Source organism: Rhodnius prolixus, unplaced genomic scaffold (genome assembly GCF_049639745.1).
Source record: "Rhodnius prolixus isolate KJV_2025 unplaced genomic scaffold, Rpr scaffold_10, whole genome shotgun sequence".
NCBI classification, from domain to species: domain Eukaryota; kingdom Metazoa; phylum Arthropoda; class Insecta; order Hemiptera; family Reduviidae; genus Rhodnius; species Rhodnius prolixus.
The window spans coordinates 3,291,067-3,314,325 of NW_027411615.1; the positions used below are offsets into that span (position 1 = coordinate 3,291,067).

General features: G+C 36.7%; 1 protein-coding gene across 2 annotated transcripts in view; it reads left to right on the forward strand.

The window, feature by feature from the left end:
- The window catches only part of Tmtc2 (Transmembrane O-mannosyltransferase targeting cadherins 2), a 549,780-nt gene that overhangs the window by 326,471 nt on the left and 200,050 nt on the right, over positions 1 to 23,259 (forward strand). For both annotated transcript variants that reach the window (XM_074133413.1, XM_074133412.1), the window contains 2 exons: positions 6,158 to 6,574; positions 6,668 to 7,031. In XM_074133413.1, the coding sequence (XP_073989514.1) occupies positions 6,158 to 6,574; positions 6,668 to 7,031 (781 nt within the window). The remainder of the gene's footprint in view (positions 1 to 6,157; positions 6,575 to 6,667; positions 7,032 to 23,259) is intronic.

Sequence of the window (23,259 nt, forward strand, 5' to 3'; positions counted from 1 at the left end):
TTATTCCTTGCGAATCCCAAACGACAGTCGCCATAATCTTTCCGGCCGAAGGAACGGTCTTCGCCTTTTTTGGCGCAGATTCCCCCTTGGTAACCCATTGTTTAGATTGTTCTTTGGTCTCAGGAGTGTAGTGATGTATCCATGTTTCATCCACAGTGACGAAACGACGCTTAAACTCCTGCGGATTCTTCTGGAACAGCTGCAAACCGTCCTTGCAACACTTCACACGATTTCGTTTTTGGTCAAGCGTGAGCAATCGCGGCACCCATCTTGCGGATAGCTTTGTCATGTCCAAATGTTCATACAAAATATTATGTACCCGTTCATTCGAGATGCCCACAGCACTAGCAATCTCACGCACCTTCACTCTTCTGTCATCCATCACCATATCATGGATTTTATCAATGATTTCTGGAGTAGTAACCTCAACAGGGCGTCCAGAACGTTCAGCGTCACTTGTGCCCATATGGCCACTCCGAAAATTTTGAAACCACTTATAAACTGTTCTAATCGAAGGTGCAGAGTCACCATAATGTTTATCAAGCTTCTCTTTAGTCTCCTGAGGCGTTTTGCCTTTCATAAAGTAGTGTTTAATCAACACACGAAATTCTTTTTCGTCCATTTTTTGAAAATCACTCGACTTCCTCGATTCAAACGAATGCGAAACACAAAGAAATAGACCGATCTGGCTGAAACTTGGTGTGTGTTCTTCCAAGAGATGCTACTAACTAAACATAACTTCGATACGCGCCAGTGGTGCTATCTCTCTGACTTTGCACGGACTTTTCAAACGACCCTCGTACTATTAGTTTTTCTATTCGGTGTTCTCAATAGTAATATTTTTATTTTTATGTAGAATTTTAAATCACAGATATTTACTCGCACATTAATAATTATTAAAATTTTGATTACCATTTTGATTTATATTTTCAAAATTTAGTATTTACCAAAAAGCCATTCATTTACAAATTTTCCATTCGAGTTGACACATCGAACAAAAACTGATAAGAGTAAATTTCCATTAACTGTAGCTTCGTTAATTCTCATTTAACATTCATCAGTTACACATTTATCGATTTATGATCACAGTAGGTTGGCCAAAGTTTGACACTTGCTTATCAGTGTTTTGTTTTGAAAATTGAAAATAGAATCTTTCGTGATAAGTAAGTAGCTGACAGTTCTGGTAAAATTATTATTAGATGTTTTTATTGAATTAAAATGCTACAAAGAATTTCAGTTATAAAAAGTAAAAAGTAAAGTAATTGCTTATTTTTTCAGGCGGGACTTAACGTCCAACTACCAAACTAGCTGTCGTGGACGGAGGCGACTAGCAAACATACTTTACTGTAAATTTCTCTTATTAAAACATTAAATAAAATCCAAGGCCTAAGACCGGGGAATCGAACCCACTAAACCAACAATACATCTTAGCATTGCGGGTCTAGTCTATAACCGCCTAACATACTTCACAATAAATTTCTCATACTAAACATTAAATAAAATCCAAGGCCTAAGACCGGGGAATCGAACCCACTAAACCAACAATACATCTTAGCATTGCGGGTCTAGTCTATAACCGCCTAACATACTTCACAATAAATTTCTCATACTAAACATTAAATAAAATCCAAGGCCTAAGACCAGGGAATCGAACCCACTAAACCAACAATACATCTTAGCATTGCGGGTCTAGTCTATAACCGCCTAACATACTTCACAATAAATTTCTCATACTAAACATTAAATAAAATCCAAGGCCTAAGACCAGGGAATCGAACCCACTAAACCAACAATACATCTTAGCATTGCGGGTCTAGTCTATAACCGCCTAACATACTTAATAGCATTTTTGTTTGCTTGTTTTTTAAAATTTAAATGCGACAACATCTGAAATCATTGACGCCCGGAGGTTTTTTACAGGGTTCTCTCATGTTGCAGAACATCATTGTCTATCACTGGAAAGTGTAAGAAGCCTTTTCCTAGAATCTGAACCCGAAATTCCCCGCATGGGAATCCATTTCGCAAACCACTCTAGGCTTATCTCTTCCCTCATTAATATTATTAGATAAACCTTTTACTATTTTTAATATCCCAATAATTAATTTCATCAGTGTCAACTACTTAAGAATAAAACCATTCCCAGCCCTTTAAGGATGCCTCTAAATTAGATTCTCTTAAAAAATCAATACTTCTAAATTCAAATCCCCCTTTAAGTACAAGCTTAGCTGGAATATTTCTTGTGTGGCAAATCATTAGGCCTAAGTTTCAAACTACAATCTCACGGAAGTTTTTTTTTTTGAACTTAAACGCGATTAAAAAAAAAGTTTTCATACTTATTTGAAGTTTATTTCTAAGATAAAAAAAATTTTACTACTTTAAAAAATATTTTATCAACAATTTTTTCCCCTCCATTATTCTCTCCCACTACTAATTTAGTCGTGAAAAGAGAAGTTTTCCCTTTAATTTTACTGAAAACTTCCGCACGATTGTCTTATATTTATTTGCTCTTCTTCAACCTCCTATTCAACCGTTTTTAATGCATTTTTACCTCCATTAAGTTGGATTATTAATGAAAGGAAGTTAAGAAGATGTAAAAACTCTGTGGATACCTTCTGTAAAAAGAGATTTTCTCCCTTTTTTAAAAAAAAGGAAGGAGAAAGAAAAATAAATGAGAAACGGGAGGCAAAAAAAAAAAATAAATTATAAATTGGTATTCAGGAGAGAGAAAAACTACTTCCCAAACCTTCTTTTCCAGAATCAAGGACCCTAAACTGATTAATTATTGTATTTCCAGGAAATATTGGAAACTTAATCAACCTGGCTAGTCTGCGCATGCTTTGACTCCTTGGAAACTAAATTTCTAGCATCTCTCCATGTTAGCCATTCTTTGAACTCAGTTGATTGTTGACCCAGTTTAGCCTTTCAAAGAGGTACTTTTTTTCAAAATTTTGAGGTCCTAAGTTTGTGAGCTGTTCCATTTTTTTTTTTTCACCTGTCAATTCATGTTTTCCTTAGGACTACCTATACTCTCACTGCGGGAGAAATACTGATAAAAGAGCAATGCAGTAAGAAAACCACCTCCTAAATCCTTTAAACATCTCGTGCATAACTCCGTTTCATTTCCAATAAGGGAATCTGTACTTTGTGCTAACGATTCCTAATCTCTCTTCTGGTTTTGCTTCTAATTAGTCCTGAAAAGACTTAAGTGAGTAGTTTTCTACCGAAAAAAGACACAGTACACTCAAACTGTGGCGTAAATGATTCCAAAAAAGGGCGACTCCAGTTCAAGATTAGATTACTTCTTGCCTGATCCTCCTGCACCAATAGAATTACTCAAGAATGGGTCATAAACTCTTCGGTTAATTTTTGTTTTGTTTTGAAAATTCTCAACGCTTCCAAATCTTTGGCATTGAGCTGGATTTTTCTTGGGAAAAAAGATAAGTTGATTGTAAGCTCAATTAATAACCGTAATCTTTTTTGCAATGTATTGATGGCTTTCCTTCTTGTTGATGGAAGTTGATTCCATTCATGGTGCTCAAGCATTCTTCATTACACTTTTAGCTTCTTTTCTGCACTAACAATATCGTCGGTGTGGCCAAAGAGGTATAGCATTAAATCGGTAGGTATCCTTTCTAAAGTAAAAAGTAAAAGGTAAAGTAATGCCTATTTTTTCAGGCGGGGCTTAACGTCCAACTACCAAACTAGCTGTCGTGGACGGAGGCGACTAGCAAACATACTTTACTGTAAATTTCTTTTATTAACCATTAATATAAATCCAAGGCCTAAGACCGGGAATCGAACCCAGTACCACAATACATATTAGCTTCACAGGTCTCGCCTCTAACCGCTCGACTACCGTGGCGCTTTCTACACTTTCTATCCTTTCTATTCTTGTAAAGTTCCAGGATTTAGGGCGCCTCCTTGTAGCTGTTATTTACTTACCAATCAACGCGATAGTTCTTAGAGTACGTATCTGGACCTCCTCAATAATTTTATCCCACTCTTGTCAATCTTTGGCTTTGATGTGCTCCTTATTCTTACTCAAGTCCGACGCAAGTCTTCCTCTACATCGTCCCAGTCACCTAAGCCAACGGTAACCTCGTATCTTCTGAATCTTGCTGGCTTTTTAGAGCGCGTATTCTGAGGCATGACCCAACCAGCCCAATCTTCCGAGCAACTATATCCGGCTGACTACTTTAACTCCTCATTTTTTTTCGCATTTTCCACACTCCCCCTACAGCACTCCCGTTTTGAAAATTTTGTTTTCCAGCCAATCTAGTTCCCGATAAGTAGATTGGCCAGGATTTGGGACACAAAATTAAAAATTAATAATAATAAAAGTGAGAGAGAAAATGGAGTATCTTACTTTCTCTCTCTACGTTCTTCTTTACAGCTGAAAATTTAATAACATCCCGTAGCTTTTTTTAACTTTTAATGAAATCAAGATCGGGAACAAGGTGGGCATGGATGGGCCGGAAGTCTGACAGTGAGTAAAGTTTTTTAACATTAAGGGGAAGCGCTATGAGTTGTCCCTAAAGGCGAAGGAATGAACAGCAGGGAGAAGGAAAAAATACGCTTTTCACTTATTTTCCGACTAGTGATGGCCGCAATTCCCAGTAAATGCCATCCTTCCCCTACTTACTTTTTCCATCTCTCATCCCCTCCAGTTTTTTGATCGTTATTTATTAAATTTTAATATTAAATGGACATAACATGAGTCATTTTTTGTTTCTCCTCTTTTTCATTTTATATTAAAATTAAAACGAAATGCTTAATTGTTTTTCATTTCTCTTTCTATACAAACCAGTGAAGATGTTTGCGTTCCCTGCGCATGCCTTAAAAACATTTTTCCTGCAAAATATTGCAAATAAAAGTAATATAGGTGTCTACCTATACTAAAGCCGAGCGTTAAAAGGCGAGCTAAGATGTATTTTGTAGTTACCGGGTTCGATGGAGGGATCAAAGGGAATGAAACAGCCGATCAACTGGCCAAGAATGGAGTTAACACTCCTTTCATTGGCCCGGAAGCTGTCCTGGGGATTCACCAAGGGTGAATGTTCGTGTGGCTCTCAGAGATTGGATCTGGAGAGAGAGAGAGCTTGAAAAGAATTGGGCGATGTGACCTGGTGGTCAAACACGGTTAAAATATGATGCCTTAGCTGTAAAAACTAAGAACCAAAGTGACTCGTGCTTGGACAGAAAACAGATTGCTCTGATTCACAGGCCTATTCACGGGGCATGATAGGTTCAGTATCTGTACAAGGTGGGGCTTATTAATTCGGAACTGTTGAGCAGATTGTGTCAGGAAGAGGAGGAGACGGCCTCTCACCTGTTGTTCCATTGCTATCGAGTGGTTGCGCTATGAAATCTTTGGACTCTTTGAGACCAAAGGAGATAGTAGCGCAAAAAGAACTAGTAGGGAAAGTCCTCAGTCTCTTTAGTAGGGGAAGTTTCGTCTATTAGACCCAAAGGGGAAGGCACAATAAGTCTCTTGTGGCTGCGTAGGGCATAGGTCCCGTCCCGCTTTTGTGATCTGTACTGGGTTCGATTCCTGGGCTTAGATCTTGGGTTTTATTTAATGGTTAATATGAGACATTCATAGTAAAGTAGGTTTGCTAAGTTACCTCCATCTATGTCGCCTAATCGGTTGTTGGATGTAAAGTATGACTTAAAAAGTACAGACATTATTTTACTTTTTACTTCTGTGCAACAGTTAGACGATGAACAGGCTCGACGGAGTAATAATATTCAAAACGACATTGCGGAGACCCTAGGGAATGATCCAGCTCAGATAAACCCTGATCGGGTTTTTGAAGTAAATCAGGCTGTTTGATGAAATAGAGCTTGGAAGGTAGATCTACACCTTGAGTGGTCCGTGAAGGGATGAAGAGAGTAGTGGGATAGAGAGCATAATAACCGAAAGGTTCATTGCTTAACAAAAAAACAGTTAGACGTCAATCCCAACCAAACTCTGAAGAAATGTCAAATTGTTTTGATGTGACGGACGTAATGCACTCATATGGCGTCCGAAGTAGGGAAGTTTCCATCTTGTTCCATTATTTATTTCTTGTTTAATTTAAAGGTTTTTAAAAACAATTGTTTTTGTGTTTTTAAAATTACTGGAATTAATGTTATTTCTTTTTTTATTGATGTGCAGGGCTGTGGTGCAGTGAAGAGCATGTGCTGGTTAGGTGCAGGATTGATTGTGCTGCTGGCCTGCAGACTGCAAGTGATGGGCCTGACCACGCCAAGTTTTGCCACAAGCGACAATCCTACCGCTAGATCGCCATCTTTCATCGCCCGTCTCTTAACCTTCACCTATCTACCAGCCTTCAACGGCCTATTGCTCTTATTTCCAAGATGGCTCAGTTTTGATTGGACCATGGACGCTATACCAAGAATAACTACAATATTCGATTCAAGAAATCTCTTTACTATATTATTCTACGGCTTACTGTATTTAGCTATGTCGAAATGTCTTCGGGAGCTTAGAAGGCAGGAAATACTGAAGAAAAGACCGAAGAAGTGCCGAAGTTGTGGACAAGGATGTGGATATCATACCAGAGTTTGCAAAGTAAGATTTAACTACTAATTTCCTTCCGTTTTACTAAAATCTCCTTAGCCAAAACTACCAACAAATTATTGTCTGTCTTCTTTTTTGTTCCAGTTGACCAACAATAACAACTACCCAAGCTCATGCCAATGTGCAACTCCGCCCAGAGTATCTAGAACTTCAGAGGCACTCTTACTGTCATTGTCCATCCTAGTGATACCATTCGTACCGGCCACTAATCTGTTCTTCTATGTTGGATTCGTGGTAGCAGAACGTGTACTATATCTCCCATCCGTCGGCTACTGTCTTCTACTTGGGCTAGGCTATGCCAAATTAGCCCGTTCTAAACTTCTATTACCGCGTGCCGCGCTTGCCCTGTTAGTGTTAACATATTCGGCAAGAACTTATATTAGGAATTACGATTGGAAGGATGAAGAAGCCTTGTACAAGTCGGGTATCAACATCAATCCACCCAAAGGTAAGACATTTTTTTTTTTTAATTTACTCTAATTTAGGTATGCAGTGTTTTTACAGTGAACCGATTTAGTTCAACAATACAAATTATAATTTTTTAGTACAGTTTGGGTATGTTAGCGTGGTAATCATATTACATTGCTGCCTTCTGCAATTTCTGCATTGAAATTCTCCTTTAAATCAGTTAGGTGCAATCGCCTCATAAGTCAACAGATTTTCAGGCACCACAGTAGCCGAGCGGTTATGATTCTAGACCCGTAATGCTTAGGTGTATTGTTGGGTTAGCGGGTTCGATTCCCTCTGTCTTAGGCCTTAGATTTTATTTAATGGTTAATATGAGGAATTTGTTATGTTTACAAGTCGCCTCCGTCCATGGCTACCTAATTTGGCAGTTGGATGTAAAACTAGCCTGGAAAAGTAGGCATTACTTTACTTATACCAGTTTTCAAACCTACTCGACCCTTATAGTGGCCGTAATGCCAATGTTTTAAGTATTTAAAGTAAAATAAACGCCTGTTGAACAAATATAATGTATAGCTACACGCAAGAACTTGATTTGACTTTTTGAACTTCGGATCTGCCAGATTAGGTGAATGATGAAGGTAGCGAGCATTGATGAGCGATGGTGTCCGCTTTCAAGGTGTACTCAAGATCTTGGTTTGATACTAGGTGGTAAAAATGGTACGGACAATGGAGTCTATTTTACAGAAGTGACCATTGAATCAAATTGAGACGCTAAATTGGAACTCCAATCCAGTTCTAGTGCACCAAAACATAAAACTCTACACCTACATGCTCATATACACAGAACGCGCTGAAAATTTTCTTTTTCCCTGTTTTCAGAGTATCTCTAAAGTAGTTTCAGTGAAAAACCCAACTTTGAAACTTTGTCCCAATCGCAATGCTAATATGTGAAGTGAAAAAAAAATAATTTCAGCTTTTCAGTGCTGGATAAGATTCTTGATAAGTATTTATATCCTTGTTCCTGAAAACAGACTGTTCCCATCAAGGGAGTTATCACGAGTAATTTATTATTAAATTATGTTTTTAACAAAGTACAAAATTTCATCAACACAAGATGAATAAAACTGTGAATTTACTTTGGATTAATCCTTTGCTAAAGTTTAATGTGAGAGTGAGAGAGAGGAGGATTATAAAGGAGAGATAGAGAGGTAAGGATACCTGCAGAGAGATTATTTGGAGTTCTCTTAAGGAACATTAAACTTGCGGCTCTCTACATACTCACAACCTGATATAGGATACATTTACTATGAAACTGTTTTCAGACATTAAAACATTTTGGTATGCTTACAACCAGAACTTGCTGTTCAAAATCTATCAAATATATACTCCAATTTGACAGACTTTATATAATCTGGTATACTGTTAATTAAATGTTACAAATATGGATATTAAATACATGATGTCGTATTTTCCATTAATTGTTCGTCAAAGTGCTTTACATTCAAATATTCTGCACACTGTTTAGCGCTTTCTCTGCTGTTTGTCTCTTATAAACCGCAATCCTCTTACGTTCGCTTTTAACTCGAAACTTATGTATAAATGTTACAAACAGAGTTATAACTGCTGTTATTGTAATAACTGCTAAATATATTGTCTTGTTTCATTGGCAAGATCGTATCTCGTTATTAACAAGCGAGTGAAGTTTCGCATCACTTTATTTGTATAGTAATATTACTATATGTATTTATATAAAGTAATTATAAATAACTATAAAAAGTAACTATAAAAGTACTATTAAAAGTTCCCACAGAAACGATATCTTATCCAAGACTGGTCCAAGAACTACTGCTATCTTACAAACCTATGATGTTGATAAGATTTAAAGATGGCTGAAATGTTCGGCGTGTGAGAAGAAAATTATTGAGTTTGAGTTTTGTGAATAGAATCGAGAGAACGTTTTAGGAATTTCCATTCTTGATTTTTATTAGAGTTCTTATTGCTTTATTATTATGGAACAGGGATTTATCTTTTATTAATAAAGCCAATTGTTGTCACGAATCCTCATAAAACAATTGACTAAAAATCAATTCTGTGTAATTGCCATTTTATATATATAATGTCATATTGAGTTCAGGTCCTAAAATGAATCTTTTGTTCGGACATTCCCTTTTTAAATGATCTTGTATAATAGGGGCTAGGGGGACGAATTAGTGTGAAATGGAAGAGCTGGTTTATAGCAGATATGAATGGATGGTATCTACAATCGTCTGGCTCACAAATACACAATAGAATTGTACCACATGTCATTAAAAGGATATGTGTAGCATGAGACAATCACCAGACGGACTGATAGAAGGACAGACAGAAAGCATGTGCTTTGAGAGGATGGCAAGCTTTGTTAGGGAGATATCCCCCCAGTCCAGGGAAAGAGGGGGCCCAGAGAGTTGAACCCCTCTATCTCCTATCTTCTCCAGCCTCTACTATTAACCACCCCCCGCACTCCTCAGCCCCTATTCCCCCTAATATTACAGCCCCTTAGGATATTGCTCCACCGACCCTAGCCTCCTATACATGTCTGTAACCTCTACACTACTAAACTCCTTTGCCTTTCTAGTAATTTCACCAGCCGGGCCCAGATTTCATGAACTACTGATACAAATGTTCGTATCTGAAGAAGAGACGGTGAGGGGGAGGCCTTAAACAGAAATTTTTGTCATCTGATTGGCTGCATTCGCTGATGCCCTACATACCTTTCCAATGCTACACACCCCTGCAATATTACCTATTCATGTTCAACTTGGAATATTATTCATATCATCATGCATACATACGTTAGTTTCATCAAAATGTTGAAACATAGAATTTATATAATTACTAAGGCCATTTATATTACAAATCATTCCACCATGTCTGATATTGAGGCTCGGCAACCATTTTAACATTAAAAAATCTGTGGTATGAAGACTCACATGACCATTTCTTACTAATTTCAAACTTCTTACTCAAACATTTTCTTTGAAACTCCCAACTTTTGAGTTACATATAATTCTTAACACATTAGAAGTAATCTCTTCATTAACGTTACATTTAATTTTCGGGTTATGCACACACTTTTCCAAAAAAGAAAATGAAAAACCGCTTTTCGAACCCGGTGGATGCAATCTCATGATCACCGGGTCTCTCTCTTCTGTAGTAGAAAATTCAATTCTACAATGGCTACAATGAAATCTATATTTTAAGATATATATCGCCATTGTAAAACATATTTTATTTTATTTGCATTATCATGAAACACGCGACCACCCAGTGGCTAGCGCTACTTATTTATCATAATTATTTTCTGAAATAAACATAAAAAATGTATTACATATAAAAATATATTTATATGATAAGAATGATGTATTGAAAGTGTATAATGTATAATACTATTTAACATGAACAAGAGCAGCAGTTCTAGTAAATGATCTACTCCGTAAAATTGTGAGCGATAGGTTATTACTCATTACTTTGTTCAGTACACTCCGCCAATATTGTGCATGATTCTACGTGGTATAATTTATGTAGATTGAACCATAGCTACAGAACGGAACACCATTGCAACCTTCATATCTACTTATGGTACTTAAGCGATGACAAAACGTCCAAAAATGCTTTACAGACTACTTGGAAAACGCCCAAAATTGCCCATTGAACTCAAACAATTGATATACTACACTATTCTCTCAAACCCATGTGGAGTACTACAGCTGTGGGGTTCAGCCAAACCTACAAACATACGGACAGTATGACATTTCAGTCAAAACTACTCCGACAGATAGTTGACGCTCCTTTCTACTACAACTAACCCAAAAGCTCCACACTGCTCTCACTACTTGCTCTAATCCTCTCGTACAGTCTCTCGCCTCCTCTGACATCCCAGTGGCCCCGCGACTTCCTTGCAGCTGGAAGACCTAAACATCATTAATATCCCTTGAGAGAGCTACCGCTGGGTAGTTTTTCTCCAACTGCTTTTCACGCATCTATTCATCTTATGTACATCCCATTTACACATTGTATGTATTATACAGTTTGTAAATATGGTAGCTACAATAAATAAATTAAAAGAAAAAAAAATAGTAACGGATAGCTCTTACAAATAGATCGTATATAATCATGGTTTACTGTTAAGATCTCACAATTTAAAGGCCATTTCAAGGCGTAAAATGATGAGAAACATTCTGCTTAGTCTAAATATTAACGTAAACATCTTTGAAACATCAAAAGTAAAATGGAATCCATGAAGCTTCTTTAGTAAGAGAAATCTGGCTCTAAGTATACAATGAAACTACTAAGTTTTTGCTTCGAATAATTGAATATAACCTAATTATAATTATTATTTCTGATATCACGTAGTTTGATTAAATAGGAATTGACAACAATCCGTTATTTAGAGTTGTAGCGATGTTAGAACTCTGAAGTCGCCATTAAATGAATTGGGAGGCGGTACTTAAGTGAGGATGGAAACAAAAAGTTACTCTGAAGTGAACTACCAGACTACGTGTTAAAGCGGAAGCGGATGAAAAAATGGAAGTAACAAAAACTTGTTAGAAACTGCTGTTTTGCTCACCAGACTGCTCTGTTTGGTCCATTTCCTTTCTGGCATTAATTTACTAAATGGACCACTTACTATTTCCCTTTAAAATCGTTAATTCAGAGTCTTTTTAAAACTAAGATTTACTCGGGAAAAGTATCGCGCGATCGTGTCATGTGGTTTAAAATTGAGTTTTTGGGGTCTCAAATTTGGACGTTTTGGACGTTTCTTCTCTTTAAGGAGTAAAAAAACAGTTTGATGTGAACCCATTTCTTTGCAAAAGTATCCCCTTAAATCACAATCCTCACCGAGAGATTCCACTCTGTAATTTCGTAAGATGACCTTGCAGACAATCCATGTTGAGCTCATCATCCATAAGGATGAATTCTGTAAAGTCCATTTCCATTTCCTGGAAGTTAGACACATGTGTCGTAAGGACATGTGCCACCAGTAGGTTTTTCCGTCCAATTTCGGCCTACATACTCACCTGCTCATTGTCCTGGTACCTAGTTCAGTAGAATGTTCTTTTCACCAGTCTGTTGGGAACATATCAACTACGATTTCAAGGTGAAGACACAAGAATTTTTTGGTCTAAGTGCCAGTCTGTCTAGCTCACTACTACTATTACTATTGGCGCTACAGCCCATTACTGGGCCTTGGGCTCCTCAATCCGCTTCTCCCAGTCCTCCCTATCCCTTGCAGCATCCTTCCAATTCCTCAACTCCTGGCAAGTTCCTGGCATCCACGCCTACCCCATCTTTCCATTTTAATTTAGGTCTGCCCACTCTCCTATCTCTGTGTACATCTTCTTGCAGAAGCCGTATAGGTGTTTCCAACTTCCTTGCCACATGGCCTCTGCCCATCTGAGCCTGCCAAGGCCCTAATTACTTTTACGATGTCTACTTCCTGGAATAGATGCTGTAGTTCCAGGATTCTTTCTTCTTCTCCAAATCGCGCCCTCTTTAATAGGGCCAAAAATTCGTCGAAGAACTTTTCACTTGAACACTTGCAGCATCCTTTCATCTTTTTTTTTTTTTTGAAATTACCCAAGCTTCGGAACCATAAGTTAATACAGGACGGATCAGGGTCTTATAGAGAAGCACTTTTTGTATTTTTTGATATTAGGTTGCTTCTCATATGCTTATTCAAGCCATAATAGCACCTATTGGCCAAAATAATCCTTTCTTTTTATTTCTAGGGATACATCGTTGTCCCTAGAGATTAAGGTTCCATTGAATGAATCAACTTGTTCAATCATATAATTACCAAGTGTTACGTGCGCAGGATGATCTGCAGATTCTTCCGCTCTTAAATATTTGGTCTTGGCAGTATTTATTTTGTAGTCCCACTTTTACCAATCAAGCTGTCTAGCTCAGCTGATACGGAATCTTTTCACAAAGATTTGAAACAGAATTTATCTGCTTTTTTCCCGATTTCTCCCTTTTCCCTTCCCAAAAAGAAAAGCCTCAAACAAAGGCCCTTTAGTTGTACATCAATCATCGTTATGATTACCAAAAAAACAATGCTTCGATTCTAATGTCTATGATTACTAATTTACATGATGACTCGTTAAGGTCCTATTCAGCAGCGTGCCTGTTAACGACCAATAGGAAAGCACGTCTGCCAGAGATTAATTATAGTATTAATTATAAGAGAATAAGTAATTATTTGTTAATTACTTCCAACAATAAAACAAAAAAAAACAAAGTAAATATTTAAAAAAAGCAAATTCTAAGCATCCGCGGCATGAAGTTGATTGCAGTAATTACGATGAGAATTCTGACGTAGGCGTTTCTGAATATGATGTGGGCTTGTATTTCCGTTGTGTAGGGCCACATTTTCTTGTTTAGAGGTAGAGTGTTTACTCAGGATGAAAGGGCGAAGGGTGTAGCGGATGCACAAAGAGCACTAATTAGTGCATCTAGCTGGAGACGAGTACAGTTTTGTCTGTCTGTGTCTGTGTGTACACTCAGGTCGGAGGTGGTGGCTCTTTCTCCTTTAATCATCAAATCTGCTGAATTCTGAGCCGTGTGCGAACTACAGGCCACATCATCATTTCCGGTCCCCCCAATTTACTTTCCTCCCCCACGCATACAAACACACGCAAGTTTACTTGTTACGCTAATTCTAGTGGTACCCTCATTACCAAATTGTAATTTGCTTTAATTAAAGACTGTCATTCAATCTTTAGGCTCTATAGTTATATTAAAATTTATTCTAATTTACGCTGAGAAGTTCGGCTTACACTCGTACAACTTCTGTGGCCAAACCATGTGCCACACTGTAGTCAGATAGATTGGTGCAAAAGTGACAGGACGCTTCATCAACGTCAACCAAATTTCTCTTCACAAACCTGATGATTCATTTTCTGGAGGGGTGAAAATCCAGATTTGGTCAAAATTACGTCAGAGAAAAAAATATGACTTGTGATTGATGAGATCACTGATTGTTACTTCTGCTTTTACTGTTATTGCGATGTGAAATCGCTATTATTCCTGCCGGGCAGACGTTAATGTGGATAATCGCAGGCTTCTCAACAGCCTAGGACAGGGATGGCGAACCTTTTTGAGACGTGGGTCAAATTTTGTTCATCAAAACTGAATATTTTCAAAACTAAACATCTTTAAAATTCAGTTGGCTTAACGGGTAAAACGGGGACGAAACTTTGTGCAATGGAAGTCTCTTTTTACAAACATAACTTAACAAAACCTTAGAAAAGTGTGTTTTATCTGAAGAAAAAATCTAAATATGGTTATTTTATTTTATATTTTGTAAACACTTTTGCTTTATTTCAAATACTACAAAAGCATTTGTCGTCATTTGCGTTTTAGAACTGTAATGATCAAACTAAAGGTTATAGATAGCATTTAAATTGCTTTTGTGTCAATGCGTGATTGAAAAAAAATACAGATAGAATATAAATTATCCACACAATTAGAAAGTCTAAATCAACCCGCGTAAACAAACAAATAGTTGCCTAGCTATTGTGGGTCAATGAAAAAGCTTGCGCGGGTATTAGGTTCGCCATCACTGGCCTAGGAATACCATCGCTTCGACCTGTCAGTTTCTGCTAGCATGAAGATCTGTGCAGACCATCTTAGGTCTGTACAGGATCTGCTTGCATTAAAAAGGAAACGGCTGGTGTTTTTCTCACTGCTTAAGGGCTTGTAGGGTTTTTATGTGCGGCTCCTTACAGAAAGAGAGAGAAAAGAAGTTTACCTTCTTAGTTTGTCAGAAGATCTGCACCAGATTGTAAGTAAACAGACTGGGTTAACATAGTAAATGCTGCAGTAGATTCTCTGGGTCGCAGTGACACAGACTTCCTGACCAATTCCTCATGTAATCTAATCTATTAAAACCGCCCGACCGCAGATCCAAGTAGCTAAGACGAAATCCACATTATGTCTTTGCAAGGACCAGGCAGCTTGTTTAGCTTTTGTCCTAGAAGTAGAAAAAAAACGACACTTCACGTGTTGCTTGCTAAGGTCTTCTGCTTACTTAACCTCTTCATACTTCGCCTAGACTCCTAATTAAACAGATAGGACTAGAGGTGTTGCTCTGAAGATACTACAATAAACTTGTGGCTTCTTGGATCGTAGGCTTTCTGGACAAAACCAGAGGAATCCAATCTGTGGATTATCCATTTCACATGGATTTAGCGATTTGTCCGAGCTACGTTACAAAGTAAACTTTGCGGATAAGAACCAAGCAAGCCAGTAATCTTGAAAGCCACTCTGTACCAAACTGGAATAAAAGCAAACGATAGCCCTAGTGCTAAAAAAGAAATCGACAGCTTTCTAAAAATGAGAACATTTATAAAGGAACAGGATTTGAAAGAGAGAAATAGTGAGTGTTGTTCCTTTTTCATTCTTTTCACTATTTTATGTTAGCAAAAGGTGTGAACCAGGACTAAGCAAAACTAGTCAGGTTTTTTACCTGGTAAATTGTGGGGAAAAAAAAGTCAGCAGAAAAGCCGAATAGGATAAAAAAAGGAAGCAAATAAGATAAAGCAGGACAACCGAAAGATACTAGCGTGCTGAGTAAACATAAGGGAACGATAGGGGTCCATATACCGCGGGACAATGGATCAGAGAGGCAGAAATAGAGAGAGAGAGAGAGAGAGAGATAGCCCGAACAAAAGATCCAAGAAGTAGAATGAAAGGAAAAAGCAGAATCTCAAATCAACTGGAACAGGATGTGAAAAGTGTGTGGTCATAACATGGATTGGATAAAAAGGACTTCATGGGTTTGAGGAGAGGTGGCTAAATGTGGTTAGATAGGAGAGAGATGATAAAGTGGTGGGCACGCTTTATACAGCATCTCAAATACACGTCTAAAAGTCTAAGCAATTTGGGAGGGAAAAAGAAGTAGATACGCTACTCACTCCTGGTTATGTGAAATGCGATCTTTGGTAAAATGTTGGTCTGCTATTCTTGCTGGAAATCATAGTTGATTTTGTTTTGTAACTTTTTTTATACACTGAGTTAGTCAAATTTTGTTGTATTGTAGCAAATATACAGATATAAAAACCCAAATTTCCTCTACAATGCAAGATAGAATTGTAATTGTAAAGTTTTTCGATTTGGAAGTTTTACCGAGTCTACATAAATTGGTAGTCACGTGGGGTTTATCCACAGAAAAAAAATCACAAAAAGTGTGATCGATATGTAGCATAGCTGCCAATAAAGGATGCCACAGCAATTTTACAGTCTTTCCACATACGAGGGTCGTTTGAAAAGTCCGTGCAAAAATAAAAACTACTTAATTTTTTGGGGTAAACCTTTTTTATTTTTCAACATAGTCTCCTTTTAGGCTTATACACTTTGTCCGAAGCTGCTCTAGTTTGTTGATCCCTTCCGAATAATAGGATTTGTCCAAGTCTGAAAAATAGCCATTCGTTTCTGCAATCACCTCCTCGTTTGAATAAAATCTTTTCCCCACCAGCCATTTCTTCATATTGGGGAACAAATAGTAGTCCGAGGGAGCTAAGTCTGGAGAATAGGGGGGATGTGAATCGAGTTGGAACCCTATTTCCATTAATTTTGGGACCACAACTGCTGAGGTGTGAGCTGGTGCGTTGTCGTGATGGAAAAGGACTTTTTTGTGGGCCAATCGTGGGCGTTTTTCTTGCAGCTCGGTTTTCAAACGGTCCAATAACGATGATTAATATGCACCTGTAATAGTTTTACCCATTTCCAGATAGTCGATGTGGATTATTCCTTGCGAATCCCAAAAGACAGTCGCCATAATCTTTCCGGCCGAAGGAACGGTCTTCGCCTTTTTTGGCGCAGATTCCCCCTTGGTAACCCATTGTTTAGATTGTTCTTTGGTCTCAGGAGTGTAGTGATGTATCCATGTTTCATCCACAGTGACGAAACGACGCTTAAAGTCCTGCGGATTCTTCTAGAACAGCTGCAAACCGTCCTTGTAACACTTCACACGATTTCGTTTTTGGTTAAGCGTGAGCAATCGCGGCACCCATCTTGCGGATAGCTTTGTCATCTCCAAATGGTGATGCAAAATGTTATGTACCCGTTTATTCGAGATGCCCACAGCACTAGCAATCTCACGCACCTTCACTCTTCTGTCATTCATCACCATATCATGGATTTTATCAATGATTTCTGGAGTAGTAACCTCAACGGGGCGTCCAGAACGTTCAGCGTCACTTGTGCCCATATGGCCACTCCGAAAATTTTAAAACCACTTATAAACTGTTCTAATCGAAGGTGCAGAGTCACCATAATGTTTATCAAGCTTCTCTTTAGTCTCCTGAGGCGTTTTGCCTTTCATAAAGTAGTGTTTAATCAACACACGAAATTCTTTTTCGTCCATTTTTTGAAAATCACTCGACTTCCTCGATTCAAACGAATGCCAAACACAAAGAAATAGACCGATCTGGCTGAAACTTGGTGTGTGTTCTTCCAAGAGATGCTACTAACTAAACATAACCTCGATACGCGCCAGTGGTGCTGTCTCTCTGACTTTGCACGGACTTTTCAAACGACCCTCGTATTGGAGCTAAATTTCCCGAATTTGAAGAAATTTGATTGTGTAGAAATATCGATTCTAATAATTACGATTAGAGAACGATTCCTCAAATTTGGTGCATTAATTGTGAACACACAGATCTTGAACTTTTTTACTCATTACATTATGTTTTTTTAATTTAAAACTCCATTAAAAGTACTTCTGGGAAGGATTCCCCCATTTAAGGGTCATTTTACTGTAATATACGGGCCCCATCTCCTGGCTATTCTTGAAGAATGTATTGCTAAAATTTGACTCTGAAGAACGGTTCTTCTAACGAGACTCACTTCATTTTTACTCAACAGATTCGTTCACTGCCTCAATGCCTCTAAATTGGCTCCTTCGCATTTAAATAAACACTTTCTGTATTTTATTGTATCCACATTGTTTTATAACCTGTTTTTAATCATTTTTATGGATAAAAAAAAATTTCTAATAGGTACACACCTTTGAAAGGTTACATTTCAGTATTATCTACCACAACCATTTTTTTACAATCAGTATAATGCTGAAAATCAAATGAATCGTTTTTAAAATAACCTAAGCAGTCACTTCTAATGGAGGATTTTTTTTTTTGCTTTTTTTTTGGCATTGGCTTCCGCCATACAGCCAGCTTCGTCTAGGTGCTTATCACTAGAATATCACTCACTCTCCATTCATACTTATAAATACATTCCCTTCACACATTCATCCCTCTACTATATACAACTATTTACATACAAACTTACCAACTAATGGATGGATCAGTACTCTATATTCCTGCCATCCTTATAGCTTAACCGAAATTAACCCTCTAATGCATGATTTTTTTATTTCTTTCAAATTTATTTTTTTTAATATTATATTTTGATATAAAACAACGAAAAAATATTTTAAAAAATATTAGTCGCTTGTAATTTTCAGGAAAGTGAAATTTATGTTATGTATCATATATGCAACATCATGTTAAAAAATTGATTTTGTTGTAAAATGAGGATGGGATTATCAAATGTAAAATTTATGGGAAAAAAAGTTTATTGGTTATGATAATTATAAAAACAGTTTTTGTCTTTGTTGAAACAAAAATTTAAATTCCACTTTGCATAAAAATAACCCGTGCAACCAATTAATTTACATATATTTCGTTTCAAATCCCATAAGGGCCAATGATCTAATCCATCTTTTCTGACGCTAGCTGGTGGTCTCGCTGATGCAGATTTTTTTCTCCTCAAAGTGTGCAGTGAAGGAGATGGCCTTCCTCTTTTAGGCGCCATGGATCTGCCTATTTTACACAAGGTCTCACCAAGTTCCTTTCGGTACTCTTTTTGCGACATACATTGCGTTCGGGCAATTAACTTCCTTGCTTAGCCTGTCAAATCGTCTAATTTTATCTTTCGGTTCTATGCTATAAATTGTGGACAGAAGATGTACTAATATAGTACTAACTTCAAGCAAAATTACGGAATTGATATTATCAGACATCAGTGTACAAAGTTAGAAGACATATTATCTCATAACATGATGTTGCATATATGCAACACAAATTATTTTCAATTTTTGGTCTAAGTAAAAATTGTTATCAAATTTATAAAGTAATAATAGATAAATACTAACTTTCCCAAGCACAGTAAAATTTTTAAAAATGTTAATTTTCTATAAAATAGGCACAAGAACGGTAATTTCTCCGCGGTCTTTACCACAGTCTACGGTCGTGTTGACTTTTTTTCACTTTTGGCTTTATATTAGCTCATTACCTTCTAGAACCGACATAAACCTTATATAAACTGACACTAGACATGTTGCGGCATATATTCATCATATTTTAATTCAAATGAAATCCAAGAGAGTTCTCCGGCACAAAGCTAAAGATTATGTAGCAGATATGCAACACGATGCACTATAGGGTTAAAATCACCAAAATCCTTCTCTAATCATTTTCTTCCATTCATTCTAATCGGCTATAACTTTTAAATACATTCATATTTCTGTGCTAGCTCTGCTATAGATTTAATCACATAGATGACTTCGTAGCGAAATGGTGCATCTAAATACCAGTATATGTCGTCAAACATTCGTTTCCTTTCTACCACATAACGTGGGACATATCATTATTATATTGTCTTGAAATCCTTCTCCTCATCAGCAATCTACGCAAAGAGGAGAGAGTGGACCTTATCCTGTGAAGATACGATCCACACGCACCGCGTGGTTCTCTCTGAGCCTGCTTATTGTCGTAAACAACCCATTTATTAGGTGACAGTTCCCTTAAAAACCATGGTTGTCTAGGTAACTGATCTGCCATAGTTTTATAGAAATCTCCCCTTTATTACCATTACCATTATGGAGGATTTCTGGCAAAGTGACTGGACAAATCCCTTAACTGATAACCAAAGATTGACTACTGTCTGAGTGGCTTGCGAATATGAATTCCTAAAATAAGCGCACGGAGCTTATTAAAATTTTAAAATAATTTTTTTTTTATTGTGTATTTTGGAAAATGAAATAAATATATAGTATAATAAAAGGACACTTTTTATTTAATTTTAAAAATAATTATTTTAATTATAATATATTCATGAAGTCTGTCAGTTTTTTGTGGATATTATTTTTAGTTATGATAACAGAATTGTGGAGAGTGGATGTTGGATACGAGCCATTTTTATCTAAGCTTCAATTTTTTTTATTTTTATTTTGCGGCCTGCTTTTTTTTGTAATTTATTTTCTTTTTCCCTTCGTGACACATCCTCCAACGACCGTGTTGGATGTATTCATCAAGGATTATCTCTCGTCATGTTTGATGTAGCGAACAAGTAATGTACGCTGTCATTGCCAGTCTATATATAGTCATAGAGATCTCCAGTTTCATAAATTTGATATTCTGGTCTACCTTCCTCTCTCTTTTCCATCTCTTCTCTCTCTCTCTCTCTCTCTCTCCAACCCTGCCGCTCACAACCACACCCCCGCTCCGTTTATTTTTTTTTTTTTTTTGTACTTCTCTTCCAAATATATCATATGCCTGGATACACATTTATATGTTACCTTTTTTTCATGTTTTGAAAATTTTGTAAACTGTAAATATATGGATAACCAAATTTTCCTGTATAAGCCCCGAGGACCAGGTAGTTCCAACAGGGAGCTTATAACAAAGCTTTGCGGAAAACCTTTTCTTCACTTTGGGATATTTTTATCTTGCTGTGAAAAAGGAAGAAATAAACAAGAATGGAATCCTTTAAATTGTTTAAAATAAAGAACGAGTATTCCAGAAATTTAGTCTGGAATAAACAAAGTTATTGATATTAAATTGCTTTTCAAAGTACAGTGATTCAGTAAAATAAATTTATTAAAGAACGATCGCAATATTTAATTTAATCGATATACATTCCATCGATTATTATAATTTCATTATAAAAAAAAAGGATTATTAATTTATATCAGCACGTTTTATTAATCCAGAATTTAATATAAATAATTCTTATTTCTCGAAGAATATCTTCAAAGATATTCTTAGCTTTCTGCGGGTATGCTAACTTTAATACTTAATAGCTAACAGCTCAAATACAATACTAGAATCAGTGCTCCGAACGTTTGTGGTACATACAATTCTTAACACATGAATAGGAATTTATCTAACCAACTCTCAGAAGAAATCTTTTTCCCGCCAGCCATTTCTTCATATTGGGGAACAAATAGTAGTCCGAGGGAGCCAAGTCTGGAGAATAGGGGGGATGTGAAACGAGTTGGAACCCTATTTCCATTAATTTTGCGACCACAACTGCTGAGGTGTGAGCTGGTGCGTTGTCGTGATGGAAAAGGACTTTTTTGTGGGCCAATCGTGGGCGTTTTTCTTGCAGCTCGGTTTTCAAACGGTCCAATAACGATGAATAATATGCACCTGTAATAGTTTTACCCTTTTCCAGATAGTCGATGAGGATTATTCCTTGCGAATCCCAAAAGACAGTCGCCATAATCTTTCCGGCCGAAGGAACGGTCTTCGCCTTTTTTGGCGCAGATTCCCCCTTGGTAACCCATAGTTTAGATTGTTCTTTGGTCTCAGGAGTGTAGTGATGTATCCATGTTTCATCCACAGTGACGAAACGACGCTTAAAGTCCTGCGGATTCTTCTGGAACAGCTGCAAACCGTCCTTGCAACACTTCACACGAACGACCCTCGTAGCTAACAGCTCAAATACAATACTAGAATCAGTGCTCCGAACGTTTGTGGGACATACAATTCTTAACACATGAATAGGAATCTATCTAACCAACTCTCAGAAGTATCCTTAATAGAATTTTGGGGAACAAAGAGTGCAGTAAAAGTTGTGGAAACTACTTTTATTGATTGAGTACCCAAGGTAGCTTAATGATTTCTGGTAAAATGTCCGTTTGGAAAATTAGAAGTGGTGACTGGAGTGGTTTTTCTCAGCGATAATTGGAGAATCTGGTGTCAACACTCGCACAATTCAATTTTACTTATACATCTGAAATTTTGCAGCGTTCCAAATTCTCTTTTTCTAATTCTAAAATCACCATTTCTGGCCAATTATACCCAATAAAAGTGCTGGACTATCGGCTACAATTGTCATGCTAATTTGGAATTTTAAAAAAAATACATAATAATTTTTTGGTCATCACATAGCTACTTATACGTACACTTAACAATATTTGGTGAAAAGAATGAAATGACACTAGAGAAACTAAAAAAAAAAAAAAAAACACCTTAAATTACAGAACATACACAAAGAAATTAAAACCAAATACACATTACATAAACTGAACTGGAATCAAGAAGGCAGCGGCATCAGCTGCCTTTACATTCACCTGTGTAACCTTAACACAGTGTAACCTCCAACACCTCCAATCATATCAGTTAGACGACCTGTCATTTGTTTTGAAATCAGATCAGATAATGTAAGTACTATTTCAAATATTGTTATTATTATGCATTATAATTGCATGCAACATAATACAAAATTATAACTGAGGTGCATGTAAAAATAAAAATGTTATTGTTGGTCCACTCAGTACGCAAATATAGCTCTCTACTTAAACACTTCTAATTTTGAATTTCTAATTTCTAAGAATCTAATTTTGTCTATTACAAAAGAATCAGCAAATCTTAATTGCGTATATTACCCTTTCTATCTGGTCCAAAATGGTTCTTTTTTCCATAAGTAGAAATAATATTAAATAATGACTTCATTAGAGTGGAATTCCATTAAAATAAGATTCTAAAAAACTCGATAGCTTATATCTATATTCCTATTTGTGGTGGCAGGTTATATTTTGTTTCTATAGTAGTGATTGATATTGCCTATATTCTAATAAAATTCCATTGAATTCCGAATAGTACAAAGAGAAATACAGAAGGTTTCTTTTTGTCTAGGTTTTCTTCTCTTCCATATCCCTTACAAAATACAACTCTCTATATTTCTAAAACTATTGTAGCAAAAACATTGACATTTTCCCTAATAGTAGAGCTAGCCATTGTGTAAGTCTATACTAAACTATAGATGGTTTTGATCATTAGAAACTGAGATATAGGTCTACAATTTTATGTACATTTTAAGATTCTAATAAACTCAATTGCTTATATCTATATTCCTATTTGTGGTGGCAGGTTATATTTTGTTTCTATAGTAGTGATTGATAGTGCCTATATTCTAGTAATAGTCCATTGAATTCCGAATAA